Below are 25,801 nucleotides of genomic sequence, written 5' to 3'. Positions count from 1 at the left end.
CCTGGCATGCTCACCAGGGGGTGATGCTCTGCCTAGCTGGGACATTGCTCCACTGTGACTGGAGCCGTTCTAGTGCCTGAGGTGGGGGCCATGGAGCCGTCCGTCCTCAGGGCCTGGGCCAACTTTGCTCCAATGGAGCCTTGGCTGCAGGAGGGAAAGAAAGAGATAGAGAAAATAGAGAGGGGGAAACGTGGAGAAGCAGATGGGTGCTACTCCTGTGTACCCCAGCCGGGAATTGAACCCGGGACTTCCACATGTTGGGACGATGCTTTACCGCTGAGCCAATCAGCCAGGGCTACAGAAATAAAAAATTTATGAGGCCCATCAATCTTGAATGAATGGGATACAACAAATGAGACCTTTAAAACATAAACACTAAAAAACTACTTGAGCCTGACCTGTGGTGGTGCAGTGGATAAAGCATCGACCTGGAAATGCTGAGGTCGCCAGTTCGAAACCCTGGGCTTGCCTGGTCAAGGCACATATGGGAGTTGATGCTTCCTGCTCCTCCCCCCTTCTCTCTCTCTGTCTCTCTCTCTTCTCTAAAAATAAATAAATAAAAATTTAAAAAATAAATAAATAAAAACTAGTTGAATTAATGAATGAGTTCAGCAAGGCTGTAGACTGTGCAATCAATAGGTAAAAGATTAATTATATTTATATGAAGAAGCAATGACATTTTTTTTAGTGAGAGAGACAGAGACTGAAACAGAGAGGAAGGGAGAGAGATGAGAAAGCATCAACTCATAGTTTCAGCACCTTAGTTGTTCACTGATTGCTTTCTCATATGTGCCTTGACCAGGGATCTCCAGCTGAACCAGTGAACCTTTGCTCAAGTCAGTGACCTTGGGGCTCAAGCTAGCAACCATGGGGTCATGTCTATGATCTCATGCTCAAGCTGGCAACCCAGCGCTCAAACTGGTGAGCCTGTGCTCAAGCTGGCAACATAGGGGTTTTGACCCTAGGTCCTCAGCATCCCAGGCCAATGCTCTATCCACTGCGCCACTGCCTGGTCAGGCAAGAAGCAATGAATTTTTAAAAACAATTCCATTTACAACTGCATCAAAAGTATGTAGGAATTTAAAGAAATGTAATACTTATACTCTAAAAATTTTAAAATACTGTTGAAAATAAATTAAAAGAGACCAAATAAATGTAAAGAAATAGCCTACCTGTTGGTGGGAAGACTTAATACTGTTAAGATGGCAATATTCCCCATATTGATCTACTTATTAAATGCAAGCCCTTTCAAAATCTCAGCTAGGGCCTGGTCTGTGGTGCTGTAGTGGATAAAGCATTGACCTGGAATGCTGAAGTCACTGGTTTAAAATCCTGGGCTTGCCCAGTCAAGGCACATATAAGAAGCAACAAATGAACATCTAAAAGGAAGCAAATGTGAGTTGATACTTCTTACTTCCAACCCCCTCTTCTCTCTCTGTAAAATCAAAAAATAAAAAATAAAAAAATCCCAGATAGCTTCTCTGCAGAAATAGACAAACGGAGCCTAAAATTAATATGGAAATACATGACACCCAACAATCTCACCTAAGTATAAAAAAAGTTGGCAGCACTCATATTTCCTAATTTGAAACTTATTAGAAAGCTACCATAATCAAGATAGTTTGGAACTGGCATAAGAATAGGCATACAAATGAACAGAAAACAATTCAAACAATCCAGAATCTAGAAAAAAACCTTCAAATTTATGATCAACTGATTTCAAAAAGGGGACATGGGTCCCAAGAGAATTCAATGTGGGGAAAAATAATCTTTTCAACAAATGATTTCAACAAATATCCACATGCAAAAGAATGAAGTCAGGTGTTGGCTGGTTGGCTCAGTGGTAGAGCGCCGGCCCAGTGTGTGGAAGTCTCAGGTTTGATTCCTGGCCAGGGCACACAGAAGAAGCGCCCATCTACTTCTCCACCCTTCCCCCTCCCCTTTCTCTCTCTTTGTTTTCCCCTCCTGCAGTCAAAGCTCCATTGGAGCCAAGTTGGCCCATGCGCTGAGGATGGCTCCATGGCCTCCACCTCAGGAGCTAGACTGGTTCTAGTTGCAAGGGAGCAACACACCAGATGGGCAGAGCATCGCCCCCTAGTGGGCATGCCGGGTGGATCCCGGTTGAGCGCACATGGGAGTCTGTCTCTCTGCCTCCCCGCTCTTCACTTCAGAAAAAAAAAAAAAAGAATGAAATCAAACACCTACCTCAAATACAATAATAAAATTAACCCAAAGTAAATCAAAGACTTAAATATAAGAAGTAGAAGTATAACTATAAAACTTAGGGGACAAAAAAAAAAATACAAACCTTAGGAGACAGCATAAGTATAAATGTTTGTGACCTTGGATTAAGGAGTGGTTTAATGCTATAATATCAAAAGCACAAAAAGAAAAAAAATTGAGTAATGGCACATCACCAAATTTTTAAAAATACTGTGCTTCAAAGAGTGCCATTAAGAGAGTGAAAAGGTGCCTGACCAGGTGGTGGCACAGTGGATAGAGCGTCAGACTGGGATGCGGAGGACTCAGGTTCGAGACCCCAAGGTTGCCAGTTTGAGCATGGGCTCATCTGGCTTGAGCAAAAAGCTCGTCAGCTTGGACCCAAGGTCACTGGCTCGGGTCGCTGGCAAGGGGTTACTCGGTATGCTGAAGGCCCGCAGTCAAGGCACATATGAGAAAGCAATCAATGAACAACCAAGGTGTCGCAACGAAAAACTAATATTGATGCTTCTCATCTCTCTCTGTTTCTGTCTGTCTGTCCCTATCTATCCCTCTCTCTCTCTCTCTGTCCCTGTAAAAAAAAAAAAAAAAGAGAGAGTGAAAAGGCAACCTAGGAAATGTAAAAAATAATGTTGCAAATCATATATCTGATAGAAACCTTGTATCTAAAAATATGTAAAGAATTCTTACAACTCAATAATAAAAAGACTAACCAAATTTTAAAATGGGAAAACAATCTGAATAGTTTTCCAAACATGTTAAACAAGTAGCCAACAAACATAAGAAAAGATGTTCAACATCATTCATCAATAGAGAAACAGAAATCAAAACCTCAGTGAGGCCCAGGCTGGGTGGCTTGATAGATAAAACATTGTCCTGGTGTACCAAAGGTCACAGTTCAACCCCAGTTTAGGGCACTTACAAGAAGCAACAAATGAGTGCACAACTAAATGGGACAACTATTTGTTGAAACGAGTTGATGCTTCTCTCTCTCTCTCTCTCACTCAAATCAATGTAGAAAAAAAAAAATCCCTCAATGAGATACCACAACACATCCACTAAGATGATTAAAATTAAAAATACAGGACAATAACAAGTACTGACAAGGATGTGGAGAAAGCAGTACCCTCATTAACTGCTAGTGGGAAAGTAAAATAGTGCAACTGCTAGAAAACACTTTGCAGTTCTTCATAAAGTTAAACATACAGTTTTATGACCCAGGCATATACCAGAGAGAGAAATGAAAACATGTCCCTAAATCTCTATATAAATATTCACAGCAATATTATTCAGACTACTCAAAAACTGGAAACAACCTAAATGTTCATTAACTGATGAGTGAAAAACAAAATGAAGAATATCTATATGATGAAATACTACTAGGCAATAAAAAGATATAAATATTTTTTTAAAAAGGAATGAAATACCGATATATGTTATAACATGAATAAACCTTGAATACACTTTGCTAACTGTAAAAAGCCAATCACAAAGGAACTCATATTGTATGACTCCATTCATATGAAATACTCAGAAGAGGCAAATCCATAGAGACAGAAAGACTGGTAGTTGCCTAGAGTTGCAGTTTTGGGGAGGAGGTGAGGGGGAATGAGTGACTGCTAATCAGTACAGGGTTTTTTTTGGGGATGATGCAAGTGTTCTAAGATCAACTGTGGTAGTATCATAGCAAATATTTTTTTTTCATCAAGTAAGAGGCAGGGAAGCAGAGAGACTGACTCCTGCATGCACCCCAACTGGGATCCACCCAGCAATCCCCATCTGGGGCTGATGTTCTGCCCATCTGGGACCACTACTCCATTGCTCAGCAACCAAGCTATTTTAGCACGTGAGATAAGGCCATGGAGCCATCCTCAGCACCTGGAGCCAAATTGCTCATTTGAGCCACAGCTGCAGGAGGGGGAGAGCAGAAGATGCTGGGCTGACGTTGTACCACTAAGCCAACCAGCCCAGGGCTTTAAAACTACTGAACTGTACACTTCAAATGAGTGAATTGTATGGTATGTGTATGTAAATGTTATCTCAAAGCTCATATTAGCCCTGGCCGGTTGGCTCAGCGGTAGAGCGTTGGCCTAGCGTGCGGAGGACCCGGGTTTGATTCCCGGCCAGGGCACACAGGAGAAGCGCCCATCTGCTTCTCCACCCCTCCGCCACGCTTTCCTCTCTGTCTCTCTCTTCCCCTCCCGCAGCCAAGGCTCCATTGGAGCAGAGATGGCCCGGGCGCTGGGGATGGCTCTGTGGCCTCTGCCTCAGGCGCTAGAGTGGCTCTGGTCGCAATATGGCAACGCCCAGGATGGGCAGAGCATCGCCCCCTGGTGGGCAGAGCATCGCCCCTGGTGGGCATGCCGGGTGGATCCCGGTCGGGCGCATGCGGGAGTCTGTCTGACTGTCTCTCCCCGTTTCCAGCTTCAGAAAAATGAAAAAATGAAAAAAAAAAAAAAAAAAAAAAAAAAAAGCTCATATTAAAAAACAAAAACAAAACAGAAACAGAAAGTTATTGTAATAAATCACTGTTTGTGGGTGATGCTAATTCTGTGAGTTATTTAGAGACGTGACAACCTCTTACGTGTTTGATACCTTATATAAGAGATTACATATGAGGCCCTGCCTGAATAGTTCAGTTGGTTAGAGTGCTGTTCCAGTATACCACAGTTGCGGGCTCAATCTCCAGTCAGGTCACATACAAGAATCAACCAATAAATGCATGAATAAGTGGAACAATAAATTGATGTCTCTCTCTCCCTCTTCCTCTCTAAAAATCAATTAAAATTTTTTTTTTAAATACATAGGCCCTGGCTGGTTAGCTCAATCAGTTACAACATCATCCTGAAACACCAAGGTTTTGGGTTTGAACCCCAGTCAGGTCACTTACGGAGAGTGATCAATGAATATACAACTAAGTAGAACAACAAAATGAATGCTTCTCTCTCTCTCTCTCCCTTCTCTCTCTCTAAAATTAATCAATAAAATAAAAAATACATTATTTATTAAAAAATAGATTACATGTTTTCTTTAACATTGATTAACTCAATCATTTTTTCTTTTTATTACAGTGATGGATAATAACTATCACTTAATAACTTAATTTTGTACATGGTTTGACCAATAAATTTCAACACCTAATAGATTTGTAGACCCTTATCTTTTAAAAAAATGTATTATTATTACTTTTTAATTTATTAATTGATTTTAGAGAAAAGGGAAGAGGAAAAAACATCAATTTGTTGCCCCACTTATTTATGCATTCCTTGCTTGATTCCTGTATATACCCTGACTGGGATCAAACCTACAACCTTGACATATTGGGACAATGCTCTAACCAACTGAACTTCCTGGCCAGGGCTAGATCCTTATCTTTCAATATCTAATTTTTTGCTACATATTTCATATATTCTTTCCACTTTAAAAAATGATTGCTTCACTCAGGCTGGATGGCTCAGTTGGCTGAAGCGTTATTCTGAAGCACAAGGTTGCTAGTTGGACCCCCACAAGGCACATACAGAACAAGCCAATGTTCCTGCCTTTCTCTCTCTCTCTCTTCCTTTCTAAAATCAATAAATTTTTAAAAAATGATTGCTTCATACCCTTTTATAGAGCAATAATATTTTAAAAATAAATAAAAGATTAGAATCAGGTTGAAAATGTAGAGAAATGAAATACCAAGAATTATAATTTCCCATTTTCATAAGAAAATAGTCATCGTTTGCCCTGGCTGGATAACTTGGTTGTTAAGAGCATCATCCCAAAGCACAAATGTTGCTGGTTGGATCCCCGGTCAGGGCACACACAGGAATAGATCGATGTTACTCCCCCCATACTTTCTCTCACTAAAATCAATAAAATAAACATTAACATGTTTTTTTAAAAGGAAGAAAATAGGCCCTAGCCGGTTGGCTCAGTGGTAGAGCGTCGGCCTGGCGTGCGGAAGTCCCGGGTTCGATTCCTGGCCAGGGCACACAGGAGAGGCGCCCATCTGCTTCTCCACCCCCTCCTCCTTCCTCTCTGTGTCTCTCTTCCCCTCCCGCAGCTGAGGCTCCATTGGAGCAAAAGATGGCCCGGGCACTGGGGATGGCTCCTTGGCCTCTGCCCCAGGTGCTAGAGTGGCTCTGGTTGCGACAGAGCTACCACCCGGATGGGCAAAGCATCGCCCCCTGGTGGGCGTGCCGGGTGGATCCCGGTCGGGCGCATGCGGGAGTCTGTCTGACTGCCTCCCCATTTCCAGCTTCAGAAAAATACAAAAAAAAAAAAAAAAAAAAAAAAGGAAGAAAATAGTCATCATTTAGCAGCCACAAAATATTGGACACAGGCATTTCAAAACTGTCAGATTATTTGCAAAGGAACACTGTGAAATTGTTAGTAGCAGGTGCCAGGTGAGAAGAGCATACATTAAGTCTCCTACTTATAAAGATGGATGGTGGTAGTGTTATACAAGAATGAAAATGGACTTAATACCCTCAACTGTACACTTTAAAATGATGAAAATGGTAAATTTTATGTTATATATATTTTACTACAAAAAAATAATTGTTTAAATAGAAAGATCTTCTATTACTACCGTTCAATAAGTAGAATAAAAATCCATCAGTAATATATATTATTTTCTTTGGGGATATAATCTCTTTTCATTGAGATATAATTCATATACCATAAAAAACATCCTTTTCAAGTGTATAATCTAGTGGTTTTTAGTATATTCAAAGTAGTCCCCTTTAAAAGCAATGTTTTTTCTTATTCCTAATTGTATACTCCACAAGAGTAAGTACAATATCTTTGATGAGCAAATTTTGTGATAAGACTAAGTAAAAACATGTATTATTTACGGGTGGTATCAAATGCAACATCTACTCTTATGTAAATGCAAAAAATAGTGCACCCACCTTTGGTGCACCGAATCCTCATGACTGCCTCAAAGCCAATCTTCCGAGTGAGGTATCTTTGTAGCTCCTTCTGTAATTTCTGTACTTGGACTGGGTTGTGCTGATGGTGGTAAGAAGGATAGTAATAGACACTACCTGCTGAATACCGAGAAATACAACCTAGAAGAGAATGTACACTCCTTTTCAATTCTGCCATTAACTACTGTTACAACACCAAAGTAGCTACAAGCATTTGAATCAATCTTTCTTTAACATCCCCAGTAACTGTCAAAAAGAATACTTCATTCCTTTAAATGGTAGTACAGAAATTTCTCTAAGTTTTTAGAGTAGAAGACTACAGGGTTTATAAAAGACTAAACCGACTAACTCTCCGAAATGAATAAAATTTCTTTCAGTTTATCCTAAATTTAGAATATTATATAAATATCATCTTGACATTCATTTGAGAAAAGTAATCATTATGAAAGACTTACCCAGAGAAGCCAAATCAGAATACTGTCCACTAAGAAGAAATAAGTCAACGGCTACCTGCTGACCAGAACAGTCCAAAGCTAACTTCTTATAGAAGTCAGTGGATGGTGTCAAGTGAATTTCCTATTAATAATAAATTAAAAAAAAATTTTAAGTCATTAAATTGTTATAAAATATAAATTTTTATCTATACACACCAAGGTATTAATATCCTTGGATATTGTATGAAATCCTTTTGCTTTGATATAGTTCTAGTTTTTCAGTAAAAAATATGTACTGCTTAAGAATGTTTTCCTTTTTTTTTTAGGTGATGAACGGGAGATAGTGAAGCAGATTCCTGTATGCATCCCAGCTGGGATCTACCCAACAAACCCATTGGGGCCAATGCTCCAGTACTGAGCTATTTTTAGAGCCCAAGGCTGAAATGCTCCAATGGAGCTATCATCAGTGCCCAAGGCCATGCTCAAACCAATCGAGTCACTGTCTACAGGAGCAGGAGATAGAAGGCAGGGGGTGGGGGTGGGGGTGGGGGTGGGGTGAAGCAGATGGTCACTTCTTGTGTGCCCTGACTGGGAATTGAACCTGGGACATCCATACGCCAGGTTGACACTCTATCCACTGAGCCACTGGCGAGGGCCAACTTTTCCTTTTTTCTTTTTTTTAATTTTTATTTTATTTATTCATTTTAGAGAGGAGAGAGACAGAGAGAGAGAGAGAGAGAGAGAGAGAGGAGAGACAGGGGGGAGGAGCTGGAAGCATCAACTCCCATATGTGCCTTGACCAGGCAAGCCCAGGGTTTCGAACCGGTGATCTCAGCATTTCCAGGTCGACGCTTTATCCACTGCACCACCACAGGTCAGGCGAGGGCCAACTTTTGTTCTACTTTTAATATTTTTTTTGTTTTACTTTTAAAAAGAAATAAATCTATTATACTAATTTCAATAATATATTAAATAGTATGCTGGAAACAGTTTAAAATAATTCTTATGTAATATCTATTTAGTCCTTTTAACTACCATAAGAGGAGCGTACTATCATTATTTTTACTTTATAAATATAAGAAAACAAAGGCACAGAGAAATTAAGTAACTATTCAGGTTCATACTTTGAAAAAGCAGTTGAACTTAGGCAGACTAACTCCAGGACCAACACCATAATCATAGTATAAGGCCTCTCATAATCTTTTTTTAAAAATTATTTTTATTTATTCATTTTAGAGAAGAAAGAGAGAGAGAGAGAGAGAGAAGGGGGAGGAGCAGGAAGCGTCAACTCCCATATGTGCCTTGACTGGGCAAGCCCAGGGTTTTGAACCGGCAACCTCAGCATTCCAGGTCAACGCTTGATCCACTGCGCCACCACAGGTCAGGCCTCTCATACTCTTTTGAGAAATACGCATCTCAAACTAGGTTTATAGACACAAGGTGCTCAAAAGCAATCCATGCAGTCAGTATGTCGAACTGAGTATTTTCTACTGGTCACCTGGTTCTTCTTTGTCCCTCATGTTCCTTCCTCTCTACAACTGAAATATATAAGCTATGTGGTCAAAGGGACAGAGCACCAGCATAAATCTTATCATACATTTGATGACCTTCTAACCTTAGCAGACGACCTCTGGTTGGGTTCTTCTCGTGGTTTCAGGGCTCCCACACCAAGAGTTGGGAGTTGTGTTTGAAAGACAGACATTCGACCACCAGTTGGGGACATCAGCTTAAAGGCAGCCTGAAGTGCAGGACCCAAGGCACTCTGGGTCTCCAGGGTCTTCGTGAACATTTGTGGCAAAGTTTTCAGTAAATCTTGGACAAGCTTGTGAAATAAAGCAAGAAAACTCAAGAGTGTTATAATAAAAAAAAATTTTTACAGAAAGTCAGTAACTAATATAATAGACAAGACATTGAGTCATGATGATGGTCAGAGAATCTACAGACAGTACAAAAGCAATGAAGTTGGTAAAATGACAAGAAAGCTATTTATATTAACATTATAAATTGGCAAGCAAGACAAATAAAAATTGGGGCCTTACAGTTCTTGCACATGCGGTAGTCCAGCAAGACTATAAGTCCAAAATGTATCCAAAAGAACCATCACAGTTTAGAGATTTTATTTATTTTAATGCCATAAAATATGGCCTTCTCAATCACCTCTACACACTGTATTATTTTCAGTTCTAAAGTGAGTTTAACTCTTCCCTATTGCAAAATCTAAGAGATCCAGTAAATTTGCCAACTAGTAATAATCACAGCAAAAGAAAAATAAAACAAAAAACAACTACCTATTCAGGTTATGTTATACAAATAAAGAGAGTTAATGGGAAAAAAATACATTGCACTATGGCAAAGTCACTGTTGCCAACAGCTGAGACCATAGACTTGCTAGTTAAAATGTTACCCCTACGGCATATATGCATGTACAGGGTAGACAACATCCCCCCTTCAGACACATTCTGTTCACCTCTCACTGTATTATGTCATGGCAATTTCCAGGCAGGTAATAAGAGTTTCTTCTTAACTGACCCCAATGACACTCTGTGAATCAAAAAAGCAAAGGGCACTGAAAGCGGCCTAGCTAAAGTGCTTCTATATAGTGACCAGAAGCTTTATTTCAGCAACCCTCCCAATTTCCCAAATGGCTAGCAAGGCAGGCTTCCTTCAGATTTTTCTCCTTAATGGAAAAACTCATCTCCTATCCTACTATGAATAACTTGCTACATTAAACTTAAAAGCAATCAATTCAAGGGCAAACTTAAAAGCAGGTCTTCTGATGAATTTTAATTAATAGCAAAATAGAAAATGCTACACATCTTAAAAATGTCACAGAAAGAAGCAAAATTTTACTTAATGTTCATTAAAAAAAAATACATTCCTTCAATATTGCAATTAAATATGTGGGATAGGAAAATGTGCCTTACCTCTTTACTTTCATTTAAATTTACTAATAAGTTCTCTGGCATAGGTATAAAAACATCTGAAATAAGAAATAAATATATTTTTAACAAAACTTACTTGTGAACAGTGTTCCAAATACATAATACTGATATAAGTAACCACAACCATACTTACAGAAAAGCGGCCTCCTCATAGCACTGTCTATGTATGTTCAAAGAGACTAAAGGAGCATTGATTTAGGTACCTATAACAACTTAACTGTTACTGTGTAAAAGGTAAATAACCTCCCAATTGATCTGTAAGCACTCAGTAAGGGTTTCCACAGTGCTCTGCTTCTTACTTCAAAGACAATTCAGAATTCTACTTTATGTTCTTGCTTAGCCCTGGAAGCCAGCCAAAGAAACATTATTTAAAAAAAAAAAAGGTAGACTCAGATAACACAACACAAAAATACTCTGTCTTTACATAGACATAATTCAGCCCAACAGTGCTGAACAGACTATCACTCAAAAAGCAGGTGTCCACCAGTGCTTCTACTTATGGGAACACAAAATCAAGTGAATTAGAAGGAATGCTAGCTTAACCACGTCAGATCAGCTTCTTGGGATTTAAATTTACTCTTGCTTATCAATTAAATTCCCTTCCTGAGAAGGGAGCAAAATGGAAAGGAAATGTGGTTGGTGATGAAGTATTTTAACAGGGTCCCACTTTCTACATTAAGTGTACTGTTTTTTACTACAATAAAATAAGAAGGCTCATAATGTTTGTAAAAAAGTATCAACAAATAATTTGAAACATTAAGTATTTTCATTAGCTGTCATATAAAAACTGTTTAGATTTCTTCCTTTTATTTAAAATTAAAAATAATTTTGTAAGTTTTATTGAGATATAATTCAACCTTACAGAAATATACTTAGTGATTCTCTTTTATATATTAAGAGTTGTGCCTGACCAGGCGGTGGCGCAGTGGATAGAGCGTCGGACTGGGATGCAGAGGATTCAGGTTTGAGACCCCAAGGTCGCCAGCTTGAGTGCAGGCTCATCTGGTTTGAGCAAAAGTTCACCAGCTTGAACCCAAGGTCACTGGCTCAAGCAAGGGGTTACTCGGTCTGCTGAAGGTCCGCGGTCAAGGCACATATGAGAAAGCAATCAATGAACAACTAAGGTCTCGCAACGAAAAACTGATGATTGATTCTCATCTCTCTCCGTTCTTATCTGTCTGTCCCTGTCTATCCCTCTCTCTGTCTCTGAAAAAAAAAAAAGAGTTGTATAACCATCATCAATAATTCCAGATCATTTTCATCACTGCTCAAAAGACCCTCACAGATTAGCAGTTACTCCTCACCTCCCTGCCAATTCCCACAGCTCTAAGCAGCCACCAGGTTTTCAGATTCTGCATTTGTCTGTTCTGGACATTTCATATTAGTGTAGTCACACACATTATGAAGTTCTTTTTTTTTAAGATTTTATATATTGATTTTAAAGAGAACCTAGAGAGAGAGAAAGGTGTGTGGAGGGGTGTGGGGGAAGAAGCTGGAAGCATTAACCTATAGTAGTTGCTTCTCCTATGTGCCTTGACCAGGTAAGCCCAGGGTTTTGAACCAGCAACCTCAGCATTCCAAGTTGACACTCCATCCACTGCGCCACCACAGGTTAGGCAATGACTGATTTCTTACAACTAGCATATTGTTTTCAAGGTTTATCCATGTTGTAGCATCTATCAGTACTTTATCCCTTTTATCATACAGATATACCACATTTTTTTTAGTCATGAAAAGATGAGCATTTGGGCCCTGGCCAGTTGGCTCAATGGTAGAACACTGAACTAGCATGTGGATGTCTCAAGTTCAATCCTGGTCAGGGTACAAGTGAGAAGTAACCATCTGCTTCTCCTCCCCTCCTCCCTCCCCCTTCTTTCTCTCTTCCCCTCCAGCAGCCATGGCTTGACTGATTTGAGTGCATCAGCCCTGGGTACTGAGGATGGCTCCTTCATCAAGCCTCCACCTCAGGTGCTAAAAATAGCTCAGTTGCAAGAATAGGCCCCAGATGGGCTGAGCATTGGCCCCAGATGGGGGTTGCCAGGTGGATCCTGGTTGGGGAGCATGTGGGAATCTATCTCCCCTCCTCTCACCTAAGGAAAAAAAAAAAAGATGGGCAATTGGATTGTTTCTACTTTTTTGCTACATTGCTCTCAATAGTTGCCTATACATTTTTGTGTAGATTGTGTTTAATTTTCTTATATACGGATTGAGTGGAATTGCTGAGTCATATGATACTCTATATGTTTAACTTCAGAAGAACTGACAGACTGTTTTCCATTACTGGCTATATCTTTTCCATTCCCACTAGCAATGTACGAAGAGTTCCATTTCTCCACATCCTTGCAAATATTTGTTATTGTCCTTTTTCACTTTTTCCATTTTAAAATAATTTTTATTTCTTAATTATAGTTGATATACATTATTATATTATTTTCAGGTGTACACTCTAGTGATTAGACATTAAATAATGTACTGACCATCCTGATAAATCTCACATCCATCTGACACAATACATAGTTATTAGAATATTATATTCCCTATGCTGTGCTTTCTATCCCCATGACTATTTGGTAACAACCAATTTGTACTTCTTCTTTTTTTTTTTTTTTTTTTAGTCTTTTTTTTTTTTTTTTTTTTTTTTAGATTTTATTTATTCATTATAGAGAGGAGAGAGAGAGAGAGAGAGAAGGGGGAGGAGCAGGAAGCATCAACTCCCATATGTGCCTTGACCAGGCAAGCCCAGGGTTTCGAACCGGCAACCTCAGTGTTTCCAGGTTGACGCTTTATCCACTGCGCCACCACAGGTCAGGCGATCAATTTGTACTTCTTAATCCCTTCCCCTTTATCATCTTCCCCCTCCCATCTGGCAACTGTCAAAATGTCCTCTGTATCTACAAGTCTGTTTCTGTTCTGCTTGTTCATTTTGTTTTTTTAAATATGATTAAAAAAATTTTTTTTTTATTGATTTGAGGGAGACATAGAGAGAGAGAGGAGGGAGAGAGAAAGAGAGAAACATCAACTCATTGTTCTACTTAATTATTTCATTTTTAGTTGTGCATTCATTGACTGCTTCTAAGTATGTGTCCTGATGGGATCAAACCCATGACCTCAGTATGTGGGGATGACGCTCTGCTCACTAAACCACCTGGCCAGGGCCTAGATTCAATTGTTGATAGGTAAGTACTTATTGTCATTTTATTGTTCATATTTTTTCTTTTTCTTTTTTTTTATTCTTTATTTTTCATATTGTTCATATTTTTTATCTTTTATCTTCATCTTCTTAGAAGACCCTTTAACATTTCATATAATACTGGTTAGGTGGTGACAAACTCCCTTGGCTTTTTCTTGTCTGGGAAGCTCTTTATCTGTCCTTCAATTTAACAGGATAGCTTTGCTGTATAGAGCAGTCTTGGTTGTAAGTCCTTGCTTTTCATCACTTTGAATATTTCTTGCCACTGCCTTCCGACCTGCAAAGTTTCTGCTGAAAAACCAGCTGACAGCCTTATAGAAGCTCCCTTTTATATAACTAACTGCTTTTCTTTTGTTGGTTTTAAGATTCTCTCTGTCTTTAATCTTTTGCATTTTAATTATGATATGTCCTGGTGTGGGCCTTTCTGAGTTCATCTTGTTTGGGTCTCTCTGCACATTCTGGACTTATATGTCTATTTCCTTCACCAAGTTAGAAAAGTTTTCTGTCATTATTATTTCAAATAGGTTTTCAATTTCTTGCTCTCTTTCTTCACTTGGCACCCCCGTGATGCCAATGTTGCTGTGCTTGAAGTTGTCTCAGAGGCTCCTTATACTATCCTCATTTTTTTGTGTGTGTGACAGAGACAGAGGGAAAGAGAGAGGGACAGACAGACAGGAAGGGAGAGAGATGAGAAGCATCAATTCTTTGTTGCGGCTCCTTAGTCTCCTTAGCTGTTCATTGATTGCTTTCTCATATGTGCTTTGACCAGGTGACTACAGCAGAGCGAGTGACCCCTTGCTCAAGCCAGTGACCTTGGGCTAAGGCAGTGACCTTGGGCTTCATGCCAGCAGCCCCGTGATCAAGCCAGTGACCTTGGGGTTTCAAACCTGCATCCTCTGCGTCCCAGTCAGACGCTCTATTCACTGCGCCACTGCCTGGTCAGGCTATCCTCATTTTTTTTTTTTTTTTTTTTTGCTGTTCTGATTGGATGATTTTTGACTTATATTCCAAATCTCTGATTTGATTCTTGGCTTCACCTACTCTATTATTGATTCCCTGTAAATTATTCTCCATTTAGTTAATTTATTATGACTGGTCCTTTTTTTTTTTTTTAAATTAAATGAGAGGAGGGGAGACAGAGAGACAGACTTTCACAGGTGTTCTGACCTGGCAAGCCCCCCATTGGCGAATGCTCTGCTCATATGAGGCCATTGTTCTGTTGATTGGCAACTGAGCTATTTTAGTGCCCAAGGTGAGGCCATGAAGCCATCCTCAGCGCCTAAAGCCAAATTCCTCAAACCTTTTGAGCCATGGCTGCGGGAGCCAAAAAGAGAGAGAAAATGAGGAGGAATCGAAAAGCAGAGGGTCGCTTCTCCTGTGTGCTCTGACCAGGAATCAAACCTGGGACTTTCACATGCTGGGCCGACGCTCTACCACTGAGCCAGCCAGCCAGTTGTCACTGTGATTTTGATTTGCATTTCTTTTTTTTTTATTATTCATTTTAGAGAGGAGAGGGAGAGACAGAGAGAGAGAGAGAGAGAGGAGAGAGAGAGAGAGAGAAGGGGGGGAGGAGCTGGAAGCATCAACTCCCAAATGTGCCTTGACCAGGCAAGCCCAGGGTTTTGAACCGGTGACCTTAGCACTTCCAGATCAACGCTTTATCCCACTGCACCACCACAGGTCTGATTTGCATTTCTTTTTTTTTTTTTTTTTATCGTATTTTTCTGAAGCTGGAAACGGGGAGAGACAGTCAGACAGACTCCCGCATGCGCCCGACCGGGATCCACCCGGCACGCCCACCAGGGGCGTCGCCATGTTGCGACCAGAGCCACTCTAGCGCCTGAGGCAGAGGCCACAGAGCCATCCCCAGTGCCCGGGCCATCTTTGCTCCAATGGAGCCTTTGCTGCGGGAGGGGAAGAGAGAGACAGAGAGGAAAGCGCGGCGGAGGGGTGGAGAAGCAAATGGGCGCTTCTCCTGTGTGCCCTGGCCGGGAATCGAACCCGGGTCCTCCGCACGCTAGGCCGACGCTCTAACGCTGAGCCAACCGGCCAGGGCTGATTTGCATTTCTTAAATGACTAACAGCTTTAAGTATTTTTTTCATTATTTCATCATTGATCATTTGTAAATATTCTTTATTTTTAATATTTTTAAATTTTTTAAAGTGAGAAGCAAGGTGTGGGGAGGCAGAATGACAGGCTCCCGCATGCACCCGACCAGGATCCACCTGGTATGCCCATCTGGGCCATTGCTCCGTTGCGACAGGAGCCATTCTAGCGCCTCAGGTGGAGGCCATGGAGCCATCCTTGGTGGCTGGGCCAACTCTGCTCCAATAGAGCCTTGGCTGCGGGAGGGAAGAGAGAGATAGCGAGAAAGGAGAGAGGGGAAGGATGGAGAAGCAGATAGGCACTTCTCCTATGTGCCCTAGCTGGGAATCAAACTCAGGACCTCCACATGCTGAGCCGATGCTCTACCACTGAACAAACCGGCCAGGGCCTGTAAATATTCTTTAGAGAAATGTCTATTCACATCTTTTGCCTATTTTTGACGTTATTTTGTTGCTGTCGAGTAGTTCTTTAGTTGTTCTAATATTAATCCTTCCTTAGATATATGATTTGCATATATTTTCTCCCTTCTGTGAGATGCCTTTTTTATTGAGCTGTCTTTTTACTCTTGATAGTATTCTTTAATGTACAGTAGTTTCTTTAATATTGACGAAGTCCAATTCTTTTTTCTTATTGGCTTTGCTTTGGTGTCATATCTAGGAAATCACTGCCAAATCCAATGTCATATTTTCCTGTTTTCTTCTAAGAGTTTTTATATTTTGTAGTTTTAGCTCTTTTATTCATTGAGTTAATTTTTTTATCTGGTTTCAGGTAAGGACCAAGTTAATTAATCTGCATATTCAGTATCCCCAGAACTATTTGTTGAAAAGACGGTCTTTTCCCATTGAATGTTTTTGGTATCCTTGTCAAAAATCAAATGACCATATAAGATGGTTTATTTTTGGGTTCTCCATTCTATTCCATTGGTCTGTATGACTATACTCAAATATTTTTTGAATGAATAAAAAAGAAGAGGTAAAGAGTTCATCTGAGTTTTAACACTGACTCATTTTTGTTTCCTTGTTCAGAATTCACTTTATCATCATAACTGTTCTTCTATTAAATGAGGGATTGGATGGATTCTTACAATTCCAACAACAATCTTATAATTTTACATTCAAAGTTTTTCTCAATATAGTAGAAATATACATGTCTAATTTGTTAAATAGTCATGAAATACTTCTAAAACTGAAAATAACTAAGTTCAATTATTTCAAATGTACAATACATACCTTCAATATCTGAAACTATTAGCATCTGAGGTTGAGAGAGACCTTCTTGAAGACTGTAGAAGTGGATTGTACTATCAAAAGTTATAAAGCCAATTTTTGTCCTCGTGTTGCCAGGGAGTCTAAAAATAAATTTAGAAGAGTATTTTTATCAAGTTTTCCCATATATACATATTAAATATCTGCTAAGAGTTACATGCAAATATTTATTTTCATATTATGGAAATTTTCCCAACATAAATGTTTAACCCACCCAATATTAAAACCTCTGAAAACATACTCTACTCAAAGTAAACATACAACCCATAAGCCAAACGATCAATAAAATCTAGTAATAATATAGCAATTCAAAACTCATTATGCCTATATAAAATTATATAATCACTTAGGAAATTGCATATAAAAATCCTGGAAAGCATGTACAAAATTTTGTGATGAGTTTAATTTATAAAAATTACTAAAATACTATATACCAACTCTAAAATGTAATATAAATTTAGGTCCTGCATATCTTGAAAATTTGTACCCATGCTTGGGTGAATCAGTGAACTCTTCCTCAATAGACAATCCCAATACACAACTTGCAACATTAAAAGTGCAAATGCTGGCAAGAACAAAGATGCCCCTTATCACTAAGATGAAGGAGTTAGTCTATTTCTGATGAGATTTGGTTTTCTATATTCTTCCATACAACATGAAAATACTATATAATTCATTATATTTCAAGGTCACATAAGTTTTTATAAGTTACATTAAGTATCTAAGCACCATTTAAAGTGCCAATATTTTAAGAGACTTAAGAGATATGACAATCAGCCTGACCAGGTGGTGGCGTATTGGATAGAGCATTAGACTAGGATGCAGAGGACCCAGGTTCAAAACCCTAAGGTCACCAGCTTGAGCCTGGGCTCATCCAGCTTGAGCACAGGGTCACTGGCTTGAAGAAAGTGTCATTTGCTCTGCTGTAGTTCCCCTCCTCCCGTCAAAGTACATACAAGAAAGCAATCAATGAACAACTAAGGAGCCGCAATGAGGAATTGATACTTCTCATCTCTCTCCTTTACTGTCTGTCCCTATCTGTCCCTCTGTCTCCATCACCAAAAAAAAAAAAAAGGACATGACAATCAAATGCAATTTATGAATACAGTTTAGATACTAATTCCAAAAAACATACAGTAAAAATACTTTTTTTTTTTTTTTTGTATTTTTTTCCAAAGTTGGAAATGGGGAGGCAGTCAGACTCCCGCATGCGCCCGACCGGGATCCACTCGGCATGTCCACCAGGGGGCAATGCTCTGCCCATCTGGGGCGTTGCTCTGTTGCAACCAGAGCCATTCTAGTGCCTGAGGCAGAGGCCATAGAGCCATCCCCAGTGCCCGGGCCAACATTGCTCCAATGGAGCCTCGGCTGCAGGAGGGGAAGAGAGAGACAGAGAGGAAGGAGAGGGGGAGGGGTGGAGAAGCAGATGGGCACTTCTCCTGTGTGCCCTGGCCGGGAATTGAACCTGGGACTCCCGCACACCAGGCCGACGTTCTACCACCGAGCCAACTGGCCAGGGCCTAAAAATACATTTTTGAGAGAACCAGAAACAAAACTTGAACTGGGTATTAGTTCATACTATGAAATTGCTAATTTTGTTAGGTGTGACATTCATATTTTAATTAGGTCTAAAAATTATTCCAAGTATTTATAGGTAAGATATGCTGATTGAGACTTACATTAAAATACTCAAGGGGGAAAAAACTATGTGTGTGTGATTACATGAATCAAGAACAGCTGAATGCTAGCCCTGGCTGGTTGGCTGAGTGGTAAAGCATTGGCCTGGCGTGTGGAAGTCCCGGGTTCAATTCCTGGCCAGGGCGCACTAGGAGAAGCGCCCATCATCTTCTCTGCCCTTCCCCCTTTAATTTCTCTCTATCTCTCTCTTCCCCTCCTACAACCACAGCTCCATTGGAGCCTAGTTGGCCCAGGCACAGAGGATGGCTCCATGGCCTCCCCTCAGGTGCTAGAATGGCTCCGGCTGCAATGGAGCAAGGCCTAGATGGGCAGAGCATATCGCCCCATGGTGAGCATGCTGGGTGGATCCTGGTCGGGCACATGCAAGAGTCTGTCTCTCTGCCTCCCCGCTTCTCACTTCAAAAAAAATACAAAAAACAGCTGAATGCTAAAAATGTTGAAGTTCATTACATTCTTCCAACTTAATATGTTTAAAATTTTTCCATAATAGGCCCTGGCTGGTTGGCTCAGTGGTAGAGCGTCGGCCTAGCGTGCAGGAGTCCCAGGTTTGATTCCCGGCCAGGGCACACAGGAGAAGCGCCCATCTGCTTCTCCACCCCTGCCCCTCTCCTTCCTCTCTGTCTCTTTCTTCCCCTCCCACAGCCAAGGCTCCATTGGAGCAGAGTTGGCCCAGGGCGCTGAGGATGGCTCTGTGGCCTCTGCCTCAGGCGCTAGAATTGCTCTGGTTGCAACAGAGCAACGCCCAGATGGGCAGAGCATCGCCCCCTGGTGGGCGTGCTGGGTGGATCCTGGTTGGGCGCATGTGGGAGTCTGTTTGACTGCCTCCCCGTTTCTGGCTTCGGAAAAAATTTTTCCATAATAAAGAGTTAAAGTTTCTCAGAGAAAGTAAGGCCTTAAGTTCAAACTAGGCTTTTAGAACATAATTACATAGCTTCTTTTTTTATTTTGAAACTACTTATCCATTTTGTAAACACTTTAGTTTCAAATTTAAACTGAATTAAGATACTTACAAATCAAGATTGTCTAACAAACTCTGGCAAACTGAAGTCAAGTATCCAGTTTCAACTGCATTGTGAGATACATCAAATACAAAGAGGTACACTGGAGGCTGAGGTGGTCGTAACTGAAGAAAAAAAGAATCTCATTAAATACATTTAATAGGATTAAATTTAAACTTACCATTTGCCATATCCACATACAGCAAAGCAATAAAATAAGCATTATTTACAGATTAAGTGGAGAGTATAAAAAATAATGGACAAAGGAAATAATAAGAACGAAAGTTTAAAAAACAGACAAAACTATAAAATGTTTTCAGATGGACACTTAGAAAAGATGTGATTGCCGTAAGTCAGAAGAGCCTTTTCTCTAAGACTGAAAGGAGAGGGAATGTGATCAGAAGGGCTTCTAGGAATACTGGCAACGTTAAATTTCTTGACCTGGGTGGTGCTAACACAGCATTTATAGTTATTTGGTTTTTGTTTTTTTGTTTTTTTAATTAGGGCAGCTGGGCGCACCCCACCTTTCTCTTTCCTGGGCCCTACTTCTAAAATCCAGTTATTTGGTATTTTATACATTTATGTTTTATAGATTTTTCCATTTGTGCATTATATTTCACAATATAGGGGAATTATAGTTCTGAAAGTGATACATTAAGATGCCTTCAATAACCAACACATTTCAGGCTAGTTTCATAAAAATGTATGACTACATATTTTTTTTAGTTTACTGTTTTATTTTTAATTTTTTTTAATTGTTTGATTTTAGCAAGAGAGGGAGAGTGAGATAGAGACAGGAACATCAATCTGTTCCTGTGCCCTGATCAGGGATTGAACCAGCAACTTCTGTGCTTCTGGACAATGCTCTAACAAACCAAGCTATTCAGTCAAAGCTAATTTATTGACTTTAGAGAGAGAGAAAAGGAGAGAGGGAGAAGGAGGGAGGGGAAGAGAAAGTGGGGAGGTGGGGAGAAACATCAATTTGCTGCTCTATCCATCCATGTGTTCATTGGTTCACTCTTGTACATGCCTCCACCTGGGATCGAACTCACAACCCTGGCACATGGGGATGATGCTCCAACCAAATGAGCAACCTGGCCAGGGCACTATATTTTTTAACTTCCAAATTCAAAGCTCTATTTTCAATTTAATAAAAAGCATCAAATAACCACAACCAGAACTGGGCGTAAAGTGTTCAAACTTTTATATATTTTTGCATGTATCACTTGATGAATCATAGAACCTGTTGTATGAGAGGAGAGGAAGAAGAAAAACCTCTTATAATAGGCAAGTTCCAAATTTAAAGGAAGCCATTTTTGCATATCCTGGGAGATTAAAGGAAAGAAATGTAGGAAATCCAATTCAAAAGAACAAATGCCTCTGCATATTTTGGTTTTAATTCAACAAAGGGACAGGTACACTGCAGAAAGCTAATGCCAACCATGTAAGTATCACAAAAATGTTTTCTATGCTAAACTATCTCTGTGGTGGAAAGATATAAAACCCTCATAACTTCTATACTAAAATGGCCCCAAGTGCTCAGGTAGAAAAAGACTATCTCACAAAAACATACTAAAATAAAACATTAAAAGTTGGTGTTAAGTTCTATCTTCATATACTCCTTCCCTTACAATCAATTATGGCATGGTGACACAGTAACCAAATCAAAAGACCTGGAACTTAATGAAAGCTCTACCACTTATTAAAGAATATTTGGGCCTGACCAGGCAGTGGCGCAGTGGATAGAGCGTCAGACTGAGATACGGAGGACCCAGGTTCGAGACCTCGAGCTCGCCAGCTTAAGTGTGGGCTCATCTGGTTTGAGCAAAGCTCACCAGCTTGGACCCAAGGTCTCTGGCTTGAGTAAGGGGTTACTTGGTCTGCTGTAGCCCCACGGTCAGGGCACATATGAGAAAGCAATCAATGAACAACTAAGGTGTCGCAACGAAAAACTAATGATTGATGCTTCTCATCTCTCTCTGTTTCTGTCTGTCTGTCTGTCCCTATCTATCCCTCTCTCTGACTCTCTCTCTGTCTCTGTAAAAAAAAAAAAAAAAATAGGATAAAAGAGAATAAGAATATTTGGCTGGCAAATCACTTAAATTAGTAAATCTGTTTTCACATGTAAAATAGGATTAATAGTATTCCCTGGCTTAGTTCAGAGAGTTGTTTGAGATGATCAAAAATATAAGTACTTTATAAAATGCTAATTTAATTCAGTCATAATTATTATTTTTAAAATGCATGATCTCAGATACTCACACAAGCGTATAAAAGTACTTGCAGGAAGATATTCATCACACTGTTATTTGCAATTAGAAAAAAACTGGAAGTGACTTAAGTGGAACTTTACATATACTTTTCAGACTTACCCTTTTATACTAATTAACTATTTTTATATAATGACAAGAATATCTTTTATGAATTTAAAACTATAAAATTTTGTTAAAGGATGCCATATTGTTTTACTTAAAACCCAGTATTATGAAATAAATAAGCTATATAAAAAATAAAAACAAAAACTTACCATGTACTCTGAAGGAGCCATAAACTCAATTGTAGCATTCTGAACTTCAGGTCTTCTGTGAGGTTCTCCATAGGCTCTGGTCAAAGGGTTGTACATGAATTCTTCAGGTACTATGTAAGTTAACAACATATAATGATAAAACTGATAAATTAAGTATAATAAACCTTGTGTTTGGCTGTTTCTTCATTTAGTAATTTATAAATACTTCAATTTATAGATCAGTGGTTCTCAACCTGTAGGTCGTGACCCCGGCGGGGGTCGAACGACCAAAACACAGGGGTCACCTAAAGCCATCGGAAATACATATTTTATTTAAAAATGTATTGTATAATAAATATGTATTTTCTGATGGCTTTAGGCGACCTGTGTTTTGGTCGTTCGACCCCCGCCGGGGTCACGACCCGCAGGTTGAGAACCGCTGGACTAGATATTAAGGAATAATATGTACATTTTGTTTTTGAGCTCATTTAAGTTCCCCATAAACTAAATGGCCCTACATATTTCTTACTTTTATAACTAAATCACTGTGATTTTTCTTTCTCTGTCTTGTAATATACTCTTGACTTAATTCTTGCTAAAGCTGCTTTTCTAAAATAGCTTGAGAAGCCCTGGCTGGGTAGAGCATCAACCAGATACGCCAAGGTTGCAGTTTGGATCCTCAGTCAGGGCACATACAAGAATCAACCAATAATGCCATGGCCGCATAGCTCAGTTGCTTAGAGTATTGTCCTAAAACATGAAGGTTGGAGGTTCGATCCCCGGTCAGGGCACATTCAGGAACAGATCAATGTTTCTGTCTCTCTCTCCCTTCCTTTCTCTAAAATCAAATTATATTTTAAGATTTTATTTATTGATCTTTTAGAGAGACAGAGAAAGAGGGTGGGGAGAAGCAGGAAGCATCAAATCATTGTAGTTGCTTTGTATGCGCCTTGAGCAGGTAAGCCCAGGGTTTTGAACCGGTGACCTCAGCATTCCAGGTCGGATGCTTTATCCGCTGAGCCACCACAGGTCAGGCTAAAATCAATAAATTAAAAAAAAGAAAATATTTTTTAAAATTAACCAATAAATATATAAATAAGTAGAATAACAAATCAATGTTTCAAGCTTCGTCCTGAAGAACAAGTTGCCAGTTTAATCCCTGGTCAGGGCATATACAGGAACAAATTGATGTTCCTGTCTCTGTCAGTCTGTTTCCACCCCCACTATAAAATGATAAAAAATAAAAAATAAATAAAAACAAAAACAACTAAACTTTGTCTTAAATTTCAATGGTACAAAGATATTAACATTTGACATATAATATATACCGACTCTGGCTGTTCCTAGAAAGCTATGGTAAAAATACTTCAAAGTTTAAAGTCTAAGGGTTTATTATTTAATTTTATTATCTCTTTGGAACATCAGTTATCTATAAATTATAACAAAGTAGAGTTCAGACAGTATATTTTTTTTTTTTGTATTTTTCTGAAGTTGGAAACGGGGAGGCAGTCAGACAGACTCCCGCATGTGCCCAACCAGGATCCACCTGGCACGCCCTGCCCATCTGGGGCGTTGCTCTGTTGCAACCAGGGCCATTTTAGCACCTGAGGCAGAGGCCACAGAGCCATCCTCAGCGCCCAGGCCAACTTTGCTCCAATGGAGCCTTGGCTGCAGGAGGGGAAGAGAGAGACAGAGAGGAAGGAGAGGGGGAGGGATGAAGAAGCAGATGGGCACTTCTCCTGTGTGCCCTGGCCGGGAATCGAACCCGGGACTCCTGCATGCCAGGCCGATGCTCTACCACTGAGCCAACAGGCCAGGGCTCAGACAGTATTTTATAAATAAATTATTCTTTTTTTTTTTCAGTGAGAAAGGGAGAGGGAGTGGAACAGACAGTAAGGGTGAGAGCTGAAAAGCATCAATTCTTCATTGTGGCTCCTTAGTTGTTCATTGATTGCTTTCTTATATGTGCTTTGACTGGGGGGGCTACAGCAGAGCGAGTGACACCTTGCTCAAGTCAGTGACCTTGGGCTCAAGCCAGCAACCCTGGGCTTCAAGTCAGAGACCTTTGGGTTCAATTCAGTGACCACGGGGTCGTGTCTATGATTGCATACTCTAGCTGACGACCTGGGGGTTCAAACTTGCATCCTCAGCATCCCAGGCTGATGCTCTATCAACTGTGCCACCACCTGGTCAGGCTGAGAGATTTAATTTTCAAAGTGGATGCCAGCTTATCATCTTTCTTCTATAATCCTATCAAAGTGTTGTTGGTTAGATATTAATTGTAAAAGTTACTGAAAGATCTTCAACTAACCTTTTAACACTGTTCACATCCCTTCAGACAGCAGTGAATGAAACTAATGGCAGCTATTCTGTGGACTTATTTTCTTTTACCGTAGCACAGCAATTTTCAACCTTTTTCATCTCATGGCACATATAAACTAATTGCTAAAATTCTGCAGCACACACAAAAATATATTTTTTTGTAGATTTCACAAACAAAAAAATAGGTATAATTTTGATTCGTTCATACCAGATGGCTATTGTTGTATTGGCTGTTGTCATCCTTTTATTTGACAATCTAAGGGAAACGAGGTCCGTGCCCCTGACTAAATAGGCATTGCATGTTTTAAAAATTCTTGTGGCACACCAGTTGAAAATCATTGCCCTGGAATAAGGGCATGGGACAATTTCTAAACAAAAATATTTCTTAAATTACAGGCTTAAATAATACCAAAAAAATATCATTTATTATATACTTGATATAATAAATGTAAAAAATGGTATCAAAGTAATAGTATCAAGGCTCTGGCTGGTTGGCACAGTGGTAGAGCGTCAGCCAGCATAAGGACATCCCGGGTTCAATCCCCAGTCAGGACACACATGAGAAGTGACTGTGTGCTTCTCTTCCCCTCGTCTCTCTTTCCTCTCTTTTCCCCTCTTGTAGCCAGTGGCTTGACAGGTTTGAGCATCAGTTTCCGGTGCTGAGGATAGCTTGGTTGGTCCCAGCATTGCCCTCAGGCCTTGAGGATAGCTTGGTTGATTTAAGCATCAGCTCCAGATGGGGGTTGCTGGATGGATCCCAGTAGGGGTGCATGTGGGAGTTTGTCTATCTCAAAAAAACCCCAAAAGTAATAGTATATAATGTTATTTTTGCTTAAAAATATATAATTATTTATATGTAAGTACCAGCGCATAGAAAAAAGTTAACAGAAGCTATCTCTAAATAGAATGATTATAGGTAAATAAGACAGGTCTTTTTTTTTTTTTTTTTGCATTTTCTGATTTCCCTACAATTCAAGCAGAAATTTTAAATGTTTCAAAAAGCATACCATCATTTACTTGGTAACATAAGTTACACTTCCATCTCCTTTGATCAAGAAAGCTGACAAAAGGGTTGATGTACGTCCTGCATGAACGGCATCTTACAATTGTACTGGAGGTAACCACAGGCAATTGCTGAAAAAACAGAACTAATTTTTAAAAAAGCAGTAATCATCATGACTGAAGATGAAACATTAATCATACTTC

At 39.7% G+C, this 25,801-nt stretch overlaps 1 protein-coding gene across 3 annotated transcripts in view; it reads right to left on the bottom strand.

Annotated features, from left to right (window-relative positions):
* Positions 1-25,801, bottom strand: part of SEC24A (SEC24 homolog A, COPII coat complex component) — a 97,534-nt gene that overhangs the window by 33,014 nt on the left and 38,719 nt on the right. For all 3 annotated transcript variants that reach the window (XM_066272490.1, XM_066272492.1, XM_066272491.1), the window contains 8 exons: positions 25,603-25,729; positions 22,295-22,404; positions 19,780-19,892; positions 17,036-17,154; positions 10,492-10,547; positions 9,183-9,389; positions 7,589-7,709; positions 7,116-7,274 (listed from right to left, as the gene is read on the bottom strand). In XM_066272490.1, the coding sequence (XP_066128587.1) occupies positions 7,116-7,274; positions 7,589-7,709; positions 9,183-9,389; positions 10,492-10,547; positions 17,036-17,154; positions 19,780-19,892; positions 22,295-22,404; positions 25,603-25,729 (1,012 nt within the window). The remainder of the gene's footprint in view (positions 1-7,115; positions 7,275-7,588; positions 7,710-9,182; positions 9,390-10,491; positions 10,548-17,035; positions 17,155-19,779; positions 19,893-22,294; positions 22,405-25,602; positions 25,730-25,801) is intronic.

Source organism: Saccopteryx bilineata, chromosome 4, assembly GCF_036850765.1.
Source record: "Saccopteryx bilineata isolate mSacBil1 chromosome 4, mSacBil1_pri_phased_curated, whole genome shotgun sequence".
Taxonomy (NCBI): Eukaryota; Metazoa; Chordata; class Mammalia; order Chiroptera; family Emballonuridae; genus Saccopteryx; species Saccopteryx bilineata.
The sequence above is the reverse complement of the archived record's forward strand: the minus strand, read 5'-3'. Positions and strand labels throughout refer to the sequence as shown.